Genomic DNA, 16,236 nt, shown 5'->3' with positions numbered 1-16,236 from the left:
CTTTCAAGGCTCAGTTCATACGCTTTCTCCTCTCTGAAGCCTGCCTTGGCCACCACGTCTGGAAGATTGCTCTCTTTGGAGAGTCTTTGAGATGGTGTCCATCTGCGGACAATGTTCATTAGCCACTTAGCAGGCTATTCTGCTTTTCTTCTACTTGTGTCTTTCTGCTCTGTGAGGTAATAGGCTTCTTCAGGGACACGTATGTAGTGGCCCTCAGAAGTCTAGTAGGAGCTGAGTCTGCTGGCCACTAAGTAGCTGATGCTACTCTTCACGATCCTTGCTCTTGATGGCTGATTCCACTAAAGAGGAGTTAATTACATGGTAATGCCATAGCTCCTTCTTAAGAGGAGGCTTTAGTACAAACTTGGGAATTCATGTCACCTGGTGGACAATTGAAAGGAAGCCGCTTTCTTGGCCAGGTGCAGTGGTTCATGCCTATAACCTCAACACTTTGGGAGGCTGAGGTGGAAGGATTTCTTGAGCCCAGGAGTTCAAGACCAGCCTAGGCAACATAGTGAGACCCCCCCCCCCCCCACCAATCGCAAAAAAAAAAAAAAAAAAAAAAAAAATCAAAAAATTAGCCAGGCATGGTGGAGTGCACCTGTAGTCCTGGCTACTTGGGGGGCTGAGGCAGCAGGATCACATGAACCTGGGAGGCTGAAGTAAGCTGTGTTTGCACCACTGCGCTCCAGTTTGTGTGACAAAACAAAACTGGCTTTAAAAAAATGCTTTAGGATCCAGTGTTAGTCACAGGTCAGATGTTGTCAGGAAGCACAGATATCAAAAGCTAGATTATTGCTATGTATCATTTGCATGCACAAAACAATTTAAAGTCATCTCCCATAGGGAAAGATGGCTCCAAGGAGTAAAGGAATAGAGCAGTTTATTGTGAGACTGGGTCTTAGTAGGTTGCCCAGGCTGGCCTGAGACTCCTGGGTTCAGGTGATCCTCCTGCCTCAGCCTCCTCAGTAGCTGGGACTACAGGCACGAGCCACCACACATGGCTTTATGTTCTCTTTTGATTGCTCTTTTGGCACTTAAGGTCCTAATTTTGCTTCTGTTTTACAAACTGCCTAATTTTATAATTGTATAATTCCTAAAAATGTTTAATTTCTAGAAATATGGAAGAGGGACCTTTATTCATACAGCAAACTTAAATGTGAAAAGAACACCTGAGGGTATTAGTATCTGCACTAAACAAAACACTGTCTATATGTTATATTGTACTTTTAAGATTATAATCATTTATGAGTGACGCAAATGCAAGGCTGTGGCTGTGGTTGGGAAAGATGTTTCAGGGCTTGGTTTCTTAGCAAATGTCATTTCAAACAAATAAGAATTTAAAAAATAATGTTTCTCATTTTTAAAAGGAAAAAGTTTTATGTTGTCTTGATTACTGTATCAATTTCTGAAACCAGAATAGGTCTGTAAGTTCTTTGACATCTCAATTTTGTAGCTGACAAAGAGGAAGAAACAATCATTTGTAGACCTTAGAAGTACCGTCAGCACTTTGGGAGGCTGAGGCCAGCAGATCATTTGAGGTTAGGAGTTCGAGAGCCTGACCAACATGGTGAAACCCCGTCTCTACTAAAAATACAAAAATTAGCCAGGCATGGTGGCAGGTGTCTTTAATCCCAGCTACTTGGGAGGCTGAGGCAGGAGAATGGCCTGAACCTGGGAGGTAGAGGTTGCAGTGAGCTGAGATCGCGCCGCTGTACTCCAGCCTGGGTGACAAAGTCGTACTCTTTCTCAAAAAAAAAAAAAAAAAAAAAAAAATTAAAAAGAATGGGTTGCCAGTTTTTAAGAAGTCTGGTAATAACAATTATTAAGAAGCAGGTAGAACTAATTAGCTTGGGTGTGTTAGGTTTAATTGCTTGCCTTCTTCTCTGGCTCAAAGAAAAACATTGCATCTTGTATGCTTAAGAATTTTAACAGCTGTTTTTCCCTCTACTGAACCAGTAAGAAGTAACTGCAGCATTAAAATTCCTAGGTTGATTTCCTGCCTTACTCAGCTGGCAGAGAAATGAATTTGATTTTTCTTCTCTCAGCAAAATGAGAGGCATAACTCTTTTAGTGTGGGTAGGATCATGAGGCAGGCAGTTCCCCAGAAAGTTGGCTTTTTTGCCAAAGTACTTAGAAGTCTCTGGTCTCTAGAGCCTTAAGAGGAATTCAGTGTCATGAAAATACTACCCTATTCTTGAGGCTGATGACCTGTACGTCATTTAATTCAGTGCACTCAGAAAAAGTTTCGACTTCTATTTATTTATTTATTTATTTATTTATTTATTTATTTATTTATTTAGAGATGGAGTCTCACTCTGTCGCCCATGCTGGAGCGCAGCGGTGCAGCGGTGCGATCTGGGCTCGCTGCAAGCTCCGCCTCCCGGGTTCACGCCATTCTCCTGCCTCAGCCTCTTGAGAAAAGTTCCTACTTCTTAACAGGGACTCCAAGATTGAATATCTGAATTTGTTTTGATTATTTACAAGTTGAATTTGACATATTTCTTGTCTACCTGATTGTATTATGGACAATTTTAAACATATACAAAATTAGAATATAATAACCACTCACGTTCTGATCACTCAACTTCAAAAATGCAGGAACTTATGCCTAATTGTGTTTCTTCTAGACTCCTACGCCCAGTACACACTGTATTATTTTGAAGCGGATCTTAAACAGCATCTATAAGCATTTATTCATCCATAAGCATTTCAGTATTTGTCCCTAAAAGATAAGGCTCTCTTTTAAAAATCATGATCACACCTAGGAAAAAATATTTCCATAATATCAACATATAGTCATATGTTTAGATTGCCAGTTATTTCACAATGTCGTGTGTGTGTGTGCTTTTTCCAGTTTATTTTTGACTCAGGATTCAAATAAAGGCCACACATTGTGTGTTGTAGTTTAATAAAATTTTTAATATGAAAGTTTTAATTGTGAAAATTTTTAAAGTATAGAAAATATGTATTAGGCAATTAACAAATGTTTCCATTTTGCCACATTTATTTCAGATCTTTGCCTTTTTGCTTTTTTTAAAGAAATAAAATGTTACAGATATTGCTAAAGGCCCTTACCCATATCTTTTCCCTTGTTTTTCCTACTCAGCAAATATCTTAAAATTGGTGGATATGATTTCCACAGTATGTTTCTATGTTATTGCTACATTTTTATAATGCTACATATTTATATCTAAAAACAAAATATCGTAATTTTGTTTTTAACACATATAGCCATTTAAATATATATGTACTTTCTGCAACTTGGTTTTTTCACTCAAAATGCATATTCCTACATGCGACACAAATTGCTCATTTTAAACTGCTATATATTATTTCACTTTAACGAAAACATTTTAGTATATTACTAAGGAGCATTTAGGGGAGCTTACCAGTTTTTTCCTATTAGAAGTGAAGGTCAGTAAACACCTTTTTATGCACATCTCCTTAGTCACATGAGTGAGAATTTATTTCAAGTATAACACCTAGAAGTGGGAAGGATGTCTTCACTATTGCCAGGAATTATTGATTTTTCTCCAAAGTTGTTGTACAATATAACTATCATCAGCAAGATATGAGAACTCCAGTTCCTCCAGACCTTACCCAGCTTGTAGCATTGTTACGCTTCTAAAATTTGCCCACATGCTGGGCATGAAATGGTAACCCATTCTTTCATACTTCTCTCATTACCAATGAGATTTAGTATCATTTCATTTTTTTGGCTGTTTAGATGCCTCCTTCTGTGAGTTTCCTGTTCATAAAAGTATTTTCTGACTCAGCAGATTTTGGAATTTCAAATGTGTTCACTCTTAATTATATAGACAACTCTTTTGGAATACCTTTAATATATTTTGTACTTTGAGTAGTTTTCAGAGAAATCATGTTTACAATGACACGTGAACACTTTAAAATTGGAAAGGACATTCGTGAGAACTAAGCTTTTTCTAGGTGGAGAAGATTCAACTGCAAGTGCAGAAACTACACAAAATGTTATTGGCTGTGCTGTTCCATCCTGCTGAGACTAACCATCTGCCTTGTGTTTTCTTTGCATACCTTTTTCCTTACTCCTTGCTATGTTTTCCTCCAAAGTTCCTGTGCCTCTCTCAGTAGCTTATCAATATTATTTTACACACAATATAGTCAACATCTATCTGCTTCATTTTCTTTCCTGGAAATTTTGCCTTTAGGGTCCTCTGTACTTCTGTTCCAATATGGACTTGTTGCTCTCCAGGCCTGCTCTGCATGCTCACCCAGGGCCATTCCTTCTCTCTCCTGTGTTGAAACCTCTGTGCCCTCAGTCTCATGCTTCCCCTTTATAGTATTTTCCTTTATTTGGTTGGACATATCTCCAGGACCTCCCTAAGAAAAAGTCTGATAAAAGGAAATTTTTTTCCAGATTACCTGAAGTGTCCTTCTCATTTTATTTTTGCGACTCTGACACTTGTTTTTTAAATAATTTGTCTGGGCTTAGAATTCTAGAATACAAAACTTTTCCTCCAGCCTGTTGAAGGGTTTGATTCCACTTTCCAGGGTTGCTGTTGAGAAGTCTGATGCCTTTCCGCTTCCGGGTTCTCTTTTTGTAACCTGTTCTTACTTTCTGCATCATTTTAGAATTGTCTTTTTTGTCCCCTCATCTGCATTTTATCACGTGCTTCAGTGAGGTCTTTTGTTAAAGTCATTTTTACTGGTTATTTATTAGGCTCTTTCACTTTAGAGATGTATTTCCCTCAGTTCTGGGAAATATTCTATTTAAAAAAAAATACTTGCTTCTCTTCAGTTTTTTCTTACTGTAAATGTTGCTGCTTGGAAATTGGACCTTTTATATCCTCTGATTTTTCTGTTTCATTTCCCTTCTATTTCCATTTCTTCGCACTTTTGTTCTATTTTCTGGGGGATTTTTTTGTTGTTCTTTAACTCCTGCTATTCCATTGATTGTTTAAAAAATATTAGCTAGCATACTGAAAATTTTCAAGGTATTTTTCCTGTTACAGCTATTTTATGGAATCTTGTTTTGTGGCTCAAAAGAATCTTGTTTTGTGGCTCAAAATGTCTCTTAAAGAGTTCTTTGAAGACAGCAACTATGGTTTTTGGAAGTTTTCTTCAGCTTTCTGTGTTCCCGAGTTGTGTTGTTTTCTCCAAGTTAGATTTGTCTCTATTTTAGACTCCTGTTTTCCTATTTCATAGTTTACCTACCATTTTGGATTGGCATGGGATTGAATCAAATAAGAGATGTATACAAAATATGTAGAACAATGCCTGGCATTTAGTAAGTACTCCATACGTTATGTTGTTTTCGTAATTTTAAAGGTTTTCCACAGCCTGGCTGTTTACATTTATAGATCACCTTGAAATACCTTAAAAACAAACGTAAATGTTGAAGTTTTTGGTGTTAAAATGTAAAAGGTTAGTGTTCTAAGAAACTTGAAATCTTTCAGTTCAAGCATATGTGTACCTTCATCTATTTTTTTCAGTATTGAGAAGTGGCCCAAGTATTATGTTAGAAATAATAGAGAGACTACTAAAGTTTGTAAACTACTAAAGTTTGGTATGTATCATTATAAATTAGAGAAAATTCTAGTTTTCCTCGTAATAACAGTTCTCTCCCTCACTTAATTCTGACATACTTTTTCGTAGAGTGAAAAGCTTGAAGTGACTGCGTTAGCCTAGGAATTGCTAATAATTTACAGTCTGTTTCATCTGTGACACAGCCTATAATTTGGGTAAATCTATGGGAGTGAATGTCATTCTGAGTGTCATGGTGGGAAAAAGTTGAGGGCTGACTTCTATCTAGTTCAAGTGCTTTACAAATAAGGAAATGGAAGTTCCAGATAAAGTTGTTACCCAAGGTCAAATAATGCTAGTAGCTGAACAGGAGAAGCCCTGCAATGTAATCCTATCTTGACTACATTTTCAGTTTGTTTTTGCTAAGACGACAAGGATTAGGCTAAATTAAATTTTAATATCCTCTCTAAACATAAGAATTCCAAATTAGTGATTTCCCATGACTCTAATTATATTAGAATTTTCAAATTAAGTATTCACTAATTCATTTATTCATCTGACAATATACGTTGAAACCTACCACTATTATAACCTGAAATTTACTTTGGTTGTTTTGGACTAGTTATACTACTTTTATTTCCTATTTCTTAAATATTACTTTTTAAGCTTCAAATGAACACAAATTTTAAAGACTGGAGAATAGAAATCCAAATTCCAAGAAAACCTTAACTCATTTCTAAGGACAGATACACCGAGGCTATAAAATGAAATATTTCCTGAATTCTGTTTTACATAGGAGATGTTATTAGATTTTCTAGGCAAGAGCAAAGACCATACCTGAATCTGTCTTCTTTTTAATGGGTAGCTATAAGCTCAAATGAGCTTATCCATTTTATAGCGTAGGTTCACACAATTTGTGTATCTTTCTAAATAGATATAAACCCATACATGCCCTAGCCAATGACTTGTCATACAGTTGCATTAAAATTGATCTAAACATAGTTGGCATCCAGAGGAGGCTTCTAATTTATTACCACAGTGTTCCATTTATATCAGATATATAGAAGCTAGACTGTTGGAATAACAGAACCCTTTATAATATTGTAGTCCAAATATATGGAAGCCTATAGACTTTTAAAATGTTATAGAAATTTTCAAACCTATTCAAAAGTAGGGAGAATTGTTTAGTGAACCCCATCTGCCCACAGCCAACCTTAATTCAGTGCTTTTTCTCTCTTCTCTTGCATTGGGCTCTCTTAACGCAAATCCAGGACATCCTATCATTTCATCCAGAAATACTTTTGTCTAAAAGATAAGCACTTTTATTTTTCTGTAACATAACCACAATATGATCATCACATCTAAAAAAAAATTGACAGTTGTTACTTAAAATCATGCTGTCAGTATTTGGACTTCTCTGGATTGTCTCATAATTTTTTTTTCCCCTCTGAATTGGAATCCAAATAATTTCATATATTGCATTTGGTTGGTATGTCTCTTAAGTCTCTTTTAATCTAAAAGTCTGTTGCCTCCTTTAAAAATTTTACAATTGTTAGGAAGACTGGGTTGGGTTTGTTTGTTTTTTATTTTATTAAATGCCTCTTGAGTCATAAGGACTGTGTTATTTGTGGAAAAGACCAGTTCAATTTTTTTCCTGAAATATTCCCCACATTCTGGATTTTCCCGATTGCATTCCCATCGTGTCATTTGAAATCTTCTTCTGCCCCTATATTTCCTGTAAATTAGTAGCTGGGAATACAAATTTGATTAGATGCAGGCTTTATTTTTTGACATGAAAAAAAATACCTAGATGGTGTTGTAAATTGCATCTCATCACGTGGCACACAATGTCTATTTCTCTTTCTGTGTTATTAAAATTGATCCTTGGGTTCAGATGTTGTCAGCTTGATCTGTTATGAAGTTTCACATCAGCTTTTTTCCTAATGATTTTAATAGCCATTGATAATTATTGCCTGGGTCTAATATAGATGTTACATACAGAATTTAGAAGCTTCTGAATTTGGAAAAGCTCACCTATTTCCACCTTCTCACTCCTGATTTGTTCTGGCATCTTGACCATTTTTGTCTCTTAATCTTTAATAGACTTATAATTCTTGAATGCACTATTCTCCAACTATGTTACGTGGAACACAATGCTGTAGGGTAACTGTGAGAAAAGGCTCCCTGAGTTTGGGGGATGCTACATACTGGTTTCTGCTCTGAGAAATTTATAATACACATGAGCCTATTAAAGTTCTGGGGGATCCGTTGATTAACAAACTTGATTTACCCAGAATTTCATCAATTTATTTGACCACTGCATTCTTTTATCATCAATATCTGTTGGCATCCTGTTTAGAGAAACATACTTTGAAATGCATCTCAAGGAAGAGGGAAAAGTAGAATTGTTTGCCCCATACTCCCACGGGGCTTGTGACATGAAGGCCATGACTCCCTAACAGTAGCCTTCTTCTTGAGGGAAGGAAGAGCATGAGAATGAATCAAAGTTCAGACAGCAGAGAGGACTGATGTACCATATCATATCTCCTGTTAATACAATGCCATCTTCATTGTATGGATTGCTTTCATTTCTGTTTCTTCTCAGCATTACTTATATAGCCCATATTGACTATTCCAAATATGTTAAGTACTGATTAAAGTTCAACTCTCACAATCACAACTTAAAAAATTGTAACACAATTCGTTCTTTCTTTACAAATTTATACATGTATTATACATGCCCCATGCAGACACAAACACATGCCCACCCCAAAGCACACTTCAGTTGTTTTATATCAGGTGTGGTATTGATATGAAGAATAGAAAAGGGAATTATAACACTAATTTAGAGTGTTTGCTTCAGATACAAAGTCCAGACTGGTTTTCATGCCAGGGGCTCACATCCTATTTATGGGTCACTACAGAAAATTAAGTTGCGCAAAATTAGGGACAGAGACTAATTTTTTTTTTTTTTTTTTTTTTTTTTTTTTTTGAGACGGAGTCTCGCTCTGTCGCCCAGGCTGGAGTGCAGTGGCCGGATCTCAGCTCACTGCAAGCTCCGCCTCCCGGGTTCACGCCATTCTCCTGCCTCAGCCTCCCGAGTAGCTGGGACTACAGGCGCCCGCCACCACGCCCAGCTAATTTTTTTAGATTTTTAGTAGAGACAGGGTTTCACTGTGTTAGCCGGGATGGTCTCGATCTCCTGACCTCGTGATCCGCCCGTCTTGGCCTCCCAAAGTGCTGGGATTACAGGCATGAGCCACCGTGCCCGGCCTCAGAGACTAATTTTTATTTGTTCTGAAGATACCTCGAGCTCTGTATGATAAATGTTTTCCATCAGAAGAAACAATGTTGTGCATTAATGCTCCTGAGAAAACTTAGGGATTGCCAGTAATGCCATCAGGAAATGATTTTTTAAATGTTTCAGAGGGTAAATATGAATCAACCACTAAATAGGGAATATAACTTATTTTACAGAGTTGGAACATTAATGATAAGCCCCCCCCCTTTTTTTTTTGAAGTAGAGTTGTTCTAGGAAAGTGTGAATTTTGGATTTAGGAACATGCACAAGGGCTATAGTAATAAGAAGTACAAATCAGACATATGATTAAAATAAGCAAGAATAGAGCCAAGGCTCAGAAGACATGAAGTTCTGTTTTGTGACCTTTGTTGGGGAGGATGGAATGGGATAAGACAGGGAGAGAACTGAACAGCGCGTCATCAGTGCTCTCAACAGCAGACTAAACACGCTTTGTGCAGCCCTGGGCTTCTGGGTGCCTGGCCATGGGGTGCACTGGTGAGCTAAATTCAGACCTTGACAGTGGATGTTTATGATGAAAATGATACTGCTGCATTTAGATTTAAATAAAACTTTGATTTAACAATGATCACGATCATGATGCTTTTCTATTCAGCAGGAAGAAATTCAGAAAAAGGCAAAGGCTACATTAAGTATTTTTCAACTGTAAGACAACCCTTTTTTACTTGTCACAGACCTGTTCTTTATGACAAATTACTCAAGTTTGCTATTCATCGGAGGGAAGATCAAGCGTGGAGTCTGATTATGGACAGTATCTTCTACTCATTAGTTAACTTTGCAAATACTATCTTTTGAGGATGGTGTGTGGGCTCACTTCAAATATGTGTTCTTAGGAAGACAAAATATAGTGATGGGACAAGTGTGGCAATTACCTTAAAAACATGATTTTGAAATGCTTTACACTGCATTTCAATGCTTCATACCTGCATCAGGTAATAAATTTGGTTGTGTTTCTCAAGTATAAAGCAATTGAAAAATGCATGCTTTTTTTTTGTACCTCCAGAATATTATTTGGTGAATCACTGAGCCCAAATACAAATGTAAAATTTCACACATAACATAAGAAGTGTAAGAGGCCTTAATGATGATTTCACTTCAATCCTTCACGAACTGAAGCCCAGAGAGGGGCAATGACTTGCCTAAGATTACATTTTACCTTGTGATTTAAAAGATTTTATTCACTTCCCAGTTTAGGAGGCACTTTGTTCATTTTATTCTTTTTACTTTTATTTTTATTAAGTGATCCTCCTGCCTTGGTCCCGCAAAGTGCTGAGATTACAGGTGTGAACTACCATGCCCAGCCACTTTGTTCATTTTAAATATGACACATAGTTGCATTTTATGCACTGTGATGATAGTCTGGTCTTGAAAATAGCCAACTAGTCAGTTGGCTCAAAAGAATGATGATAATGGTGAGCCAATGGAGGGAAGGCTGATTTCTCTTCACTGTTAGAAATGTCAATATTGGGTAAACAGAGAAAAGTGTGAAAATAATAAACGCAAGTGCCAACCAGCAGGTTGCACCTAAGGGTTAAATATTGGGAGATTTAGGAAACTTTCTCTGGATATCAGTGCTATCTGCAAGTGTGTCTCCTGACAGTCTAAGTATTTCCTGCCCCACATACCCAGAAGGAAAAAGAATGGTGCCAGCCAAAATGTAGATACCTGTAATTTTTTGAAACCATGTTAGGAGACTAACTTAGACCCCCTACAGTGGTCCTCAAAATGTGAGTATCGAAGTTTCCTGTAGAGGCTGAAATTTTAGTTTGTGAACAAAAGCTCAGTAATGTAGCAGAAAAAACCCTCAACCAAGATCCCACTTTTCTACTTGGTTTAGTCAGACTTTGGGGCTTTTGTGTGTTTTAGCTTATTTGCTCTAAAGGTTAATAATACTCACTCTGTTTAGTTTCCAGAGATAATGATAGGGATCAAATTATTTCTTTTATGTCAAGAGGCAAAATTGTGTTGAGATACTTGGCTGAAAGGTTTTTTTGTAGTTGTTTGGGTTTTGTTTCATTATAATAGTATTGGTTTTTAGTTGACCAAATTGTGATTGTATTACTGTTTCCTTGCTTATTATAAATAAGTTATTACATTTTTATGTCCATCGGTTTACAGGCAATTCAATCACAAATGAAATTGGATGATTAATTTTACATAGCAAGAATTCTGCTTTCTGAGTCAGTGAGGTTTAATATTAACAAATGTTTTTTCAGTTTGGGGTTCTATATGATGATCATATTCTCTAGGGTAAAAAGTGTGGAAAAAGGTGGCTGGCCTTGAGAAATATACAATTGCTGTGCTGGTTCTTTCAGAGTTGAAATGGAGTAACAAAATCAGAAATCACCAAACGGTTTCTAATTTCAAAGACAGACTGTCTGACCTTGCCTACATAGTTCAGGTAGAAACCAAGAAGGAACATGGAGAAGGAAATTGAGTTCTCGTCCAGGTGACATACAACCACAACCACCTCCAGTAATACATCTGGAATTACAACATGGGCCGTTCACTTAGGGCATGACGAGCTCTCACCTAGGAATGTGTTTCTCCTGTATTTTTATTATTTGAAAAAGTTCTGATTAAACTTCCACACTACACCACACACACACACACACACACACACACACACACACACACACACACTCTCTACTCCCTACCCCCCATCCCCATTCATTCTTGGTTCTCTATCTTCCCGAACTAGAGCATACAGTGTAACTTAGAAATAATTCTTTTTAAATATACATTCAATTTGGCTGTTTTTGAACAAGTCTTCTCTTGAAACCATTAAAGGGACTTTCCATGTCCCTCAAAATATCAGTATTTTGAATTTTTTGCTCCATGTTTCACACCCCAAATGAAGAAAATCTACCTAGATTAAGGGCTTCCAGTACGTCTGGCATTGTCAGATGTGTCAGCAATCACCTCCCAGCTGCCTCATTCACTGGGTGATTTTTCATCCTCAATGTAGTAAATTTTATGCCCTGGCTGGCCCTTCTGTTGGCAAGGAGGCAGCACTGTTGTGGCTTTGGTGACCTGTTCAGTCTGCCAGTGTCTGCTGGATGGAAATTTGGGGGCATTTTTTTGAAGTTGTATAAAATTAAACATCAGCAATTTAGCTGTGCATATTTGTATTTAGAGGTGAAATAGCTTCAGTTGAAGGCTGGGAAAAGGAATTGGAAGTGTGACTGCGTGTCGTCACCACAGGCATGCTTTGTCTCCCAATGTGGTAAAATAGGATTCAGAGCATTCCAGGTTGATTTGTAATGTTGCCCTGACAAGGAAATCATTGCCTGGGAATATTTTTGTTTGCCCAATTAAGGGAGGTTCCTAGTTCTATAACAATTGCTGTGTCAGTTTTGAGAAGCTTAACATTAATATGTCTTTTTTTTTTTTTTTTTGCCTTTGCTTTCTTCTTTTTTTTTTGGCAAGTGACTCTTCAAAATGTAGTATTGAAGGGAGGGAAAGTGTTAAACATCGAGGGTCTCTTAATTTAGAAAAGATGGCCAAGCCATTTTCCGCACAAAAAGAAATGAGAAGCATGAGAGTCTTGATCATCAGAGCAAGGCCTCATCACATGGCCGCCGTCCTCTGAGCTCAGATCCAGATCACTTCCTAGCTGCACGATGAGGGGCAGAATTTCACTAGCCTGAGCCTTGGTTTCCCAGCCTGTAAATTGTGGGTTTTAGCATTTTGAGACTTAGAGATGACGAATGTAGAAGACCTGGGACAACTCCTGTGCCCAGAGAAATCCCTCTGTAAATGGTGGCAGTTAGAGGCACCTTCTGCAGGTATACTTTCAGTTGTTAGTCAGTTCCTGGAATTTGATGTACAGCATTTAGAATCAGGAGCAGTAGAATCAAGCTTTGTGCCTATTGGCATCTAAAGGGTCAGGGATGGGCTAAGCCTTTGAGCAGAGCTGTGGTTGCAGCCTCACCCCCGTGCCTCCCTACCTCTCTTCCTCCTCTCACCTGCCTCGAGGGTCCTCCTTTGCTTCAGAGGCACAGTCCAGCTTTGGTGCAGCTCCTCCAGGGACCTTTATCTGCTCCTGTGGTCCTGGCTGCTCCTCCCCCATTGACCCACCTCCTATTGGAAGATGGGATGAAATGAGGTGTGGCAAGGCCACCATGTCCCCAAAGACGGAGCCTTCTGGGGACAGTTTTCCTTTCATTCCTGCCAAGCCTTACTTACTACCTTCTCTAGCAACCAAAGATCCTTGTCAGGAGGGCAAAGACCACAAGCATTTGTGTCATTAGAATGTCTGCACGTGTGTGTATCCATCTATATAATAGAGGCTTTGAGAAAATGTGGCGAGGGTTACAATGGCCTCTTTTTTTTATGTTCTTTAATTTTTTTAAAATTTTAATTTGTATAAGTTTGTAGTAGGTGTATGTGGCCTCTTCTTAATGACTGAAAAAAAAAAAAAAAAAAAAAAAAAAGCAGGTGAGCCTGAGAGCTATTTGCCCTCCTTTCCCACCTGGACTTCCATTCCTACTTAGGTTTTTGTTCCAGCACAAGGTGGTTATTTGTAATGTTGCCATATGGCTGAGCCTGAGGGTGAGTGGTCAGTGGAACAAGTGCAGGGAAAATGGTTTGCAGCAAGTGTCTTTCTTCAAAAATCAAGCCTCCCTTTTGTCTTTCCTTGAAACGATAATATTAGAGGATTTTATCAGAAAAAGGGAGAATACACAGTGTCCTGCTGTTGCTAGGTAACCAGAAAACATCAAACCCAGTCAGAGCTGAAACTGGCTCGACTTTCCCTAGGAACCTGGCTGCTCTTGCTGAGTACTTTGTGTAGTATTAACAGATTTGTTATTAACAGCATAATGGTGAGGCTGGAGGGTCTCCTTCATTCTTTCACTTTTTACCCCCACCCCTTGCCCACATCAGTAAAGTGCCAAATATGTTATTGGAGCCTTGAAGTCAATTCTTGACTTACAGATATGCTGAGGGAAGGTGCTCTGCAGATGCAAATATAGTTGATTTACACATAGCTGGAGTATATACTGTATTTCCATGACCTTCACCCATTTTAAAAATAAACGGGCATCCCTTTTTCAGCCATAGCAGTGGTTTACGGGCCTATGAACGGTGACCCATATTTAGTCACAGGAGACATTTGTGCACACAATCGAACACATCTTAATGATACTGATGAATGATTTTGACACTATTATGTTCCTTTCTCCTTGGGCCTGGCCATTCTGTGGCTGACTATATGGGCACTGCATTTCCTAATCTTAGCTCGAACGCCAAGACATCTGTCTTGTACATCTCAGGCAGACTCCTGTAACCTGTGCTGTCTGTTTCTTGCAGATTTGGAAACCTCCCACACTGAGTCCCCAACCCCTCATGACTCAAATTCACACCGCTCTCAACTGCAGGCGTTTATAACAGAAGGAAAGCTAAATCTACCGGCAAGGACAATGACCAGACAAGATGGGGAAACTGGAGATGGCGCCAAAGAAAATATTGTTTACCTCTAATTGTGTTGTCATTTTTCCAAACAAAACAAAACACTGGCACTTTTGGGAGAAACTTTTTTTTTCTTTTCCATTCCTTATGTATGTGTGATTGTCTGTGTCCAAATTGCTTTAAGAATAATATTTAATATTTCCTGCAAGCTCATTTTTTTGGCATAAGTCTAATTAAATTATTGAAAGCAGCCCTGTTTGTATAATCTTTAACTTATCACATCTAATTTCAGATTTCTGGAGGAGAAGCTAACTTGAACAAGCAGAAAGATTTTAAAAGTTGTTTTGACTCTAGAGTAAAATTCCATGTCACATTTTCTATCCAATCACTGGATTTCGAGATTCCTTTTAAGATCTCAATGAAGCAATTTGGATTTAAAGAGTGGTATTCACAAGGGGTGAACTTTCACAGCCAGGGCAGTTGCCTCAGTGCCCACATAGGCAGAGGAGGATGTGGGAAAGGGCTTTTCTCAGCTAGTTTTTATGTGCTCATTTCTTCTGGGAGCATTAAAAGTGGTGATCTGTTACAGTCACTATTCAACTGGGCACCTGTTGTGATTGGTCAGTCACTGAGCTAGGGATACAGTCCGGACTTGCTTAGTACCTAAGCCTAATACTGGTGGGGTTTCAAGACACAGTTCAGCATCATCTTTTAACAAGGCCCAGAGGCCTAGAGCTCCCAGTAAGTCATTTTGATGTAAATAGTGAACTCTGTTAGAGCCCTCAGTTTTATCAGCTGGCCTGTCCCTCCCAGCACCTAGAGCACCAACTACCACTCCCTGCAAAGAACCCTTCTCTGCAGTTTTTTTAAGGACAAAACTGCCCACTCCTCATGAAGCTTGCTGCCTGGATACACTTTTCCACAAAGGAAAACTGGCATATCCTGCCTTCTGAGTAGTATGGGTCTGTGTGAGAAACCAGGAGGTATTTTTATCTTGTTCGGAAGTACTTGTATGTATTTTGGTGTCAATAAATATCTTTTACCTCATTATTTTACTTTGTAATTTTAACATTATGTGTAGGACCATAGTAAAACACTCATTTCACACACACATATAATCTCACCTCATGAAAAGTGAAAATAAAGGAAGACTATTAGATTCATCCAAAAATGCAACACTTACTAGGAGTGAGATGTGATAGGAACAGGAAAAAAAAAAATCACCCAGATTCCAATAGTTTTTTCTCCCTACTTAAAGTTGTTAAGTTGGATATCTACATTATATTTTTACTTAGGCAAGTCCAATCCTAATTTTTTAAAAAGCCCCTTTCGCGGGCTGTCTTTTTCTGGCTTTTGCTGCTTCTGGCTATTTTTGTCACAATTACATTAAAAATTCAGTGATCTTTTCACAGAATGGATATAACTTATTAAAATTCTATTCAATCACTTCACCTCCAAGCTGAATTCCTCAATTACAACATGTATCTCCCATTCCTAAAGACATCTAGAAATATCTGTCTTTCCTTTCTTCAATAAGGTCTAGTCCAGAATCCTCTATCTCTTGAATGAAAAGCATATAGATAATTCAGTCTAAATCCTTTCTCCAATAACTATAAATATCTTTCCTTTCTTCATGACATTATATATAGAAATAGTGAAAATATGTTAAGATGTTCAAAATCCTCATGGCGTTCTTTCTTTAAAAATGTGCGAGCTCTGGATTTTCAAGATCTGCAAAACAGGTCTGCATGCAGTTCCTCTGGGAAAGCTGGAGCATTTTTTTAAGTACCTACATTCATAGGTTCCTCTGGGCAATTCTCTTATTTAATATGATGACTTTTCAATGGCATATAACTACATTTTAAAGCTTTCTTGATAAGTTCTTCCTTTTCTTCATGTCCTCACTATGTAATGAGCTCAGATCCTACTATGGTCTAAATGTCTGAATGTTTGTGTCCCCCCAGATTTATATGTTGAAAACCTAATCACCAATGCATTGATAT

At 38.0% G+C, this 16,236-nt stretch overlaps 1 protein-coding gene across 9 annotated transcripts in view; it reads left to right on the top strand.

The window, feature by feature from the left end:
- ARHGEF28 (Rho guanine nucleotide exchange factor 28) overlaps positions 1-15,283 on the top strand; it is a 317,386-nt gene extending 302,103 nt beyond the window's left edge. For all 9 annotated transcript variants that reach the window (XM_038010485.2, XM_007975209.3, XM_038010483.2 and 6 more), the window contains one exon: positions 14,135-15,283. In XM_038010485.2, the coding sequence (XP_037866413.2) occupies positions 14,135-14,304 (170 nt within the window). In that variant the 3' untranslated portion in view covers positions 14,305-15,283. The remainder of the gene's footprint in view (positions 1-14,134) is intronic.
- Positions 15,284-16,236: the final 953 nt, after the last annotated feature.

This window comes from Chlorocebus sabaeus, chromosome 4, assembly GCF_047675955.1.
Source record: "Chlorocebus sabaeus isolate Y175 chromosome 4, mChlSab1.0.hap1, whole genome shotgun sequence".
NCBI classification, from domain to species: Eukaryota; Metazoa; Chordata; class Mammalia; order Primates; family Cercopithecidae; genus Chlorocebus; species Chlorocebus sabaeus.
The sequence above is the reverse complement of the archived record's forward strand: the minus strand, read 5'-3'. Positions and strand labels throughout refer to the sequence as shown.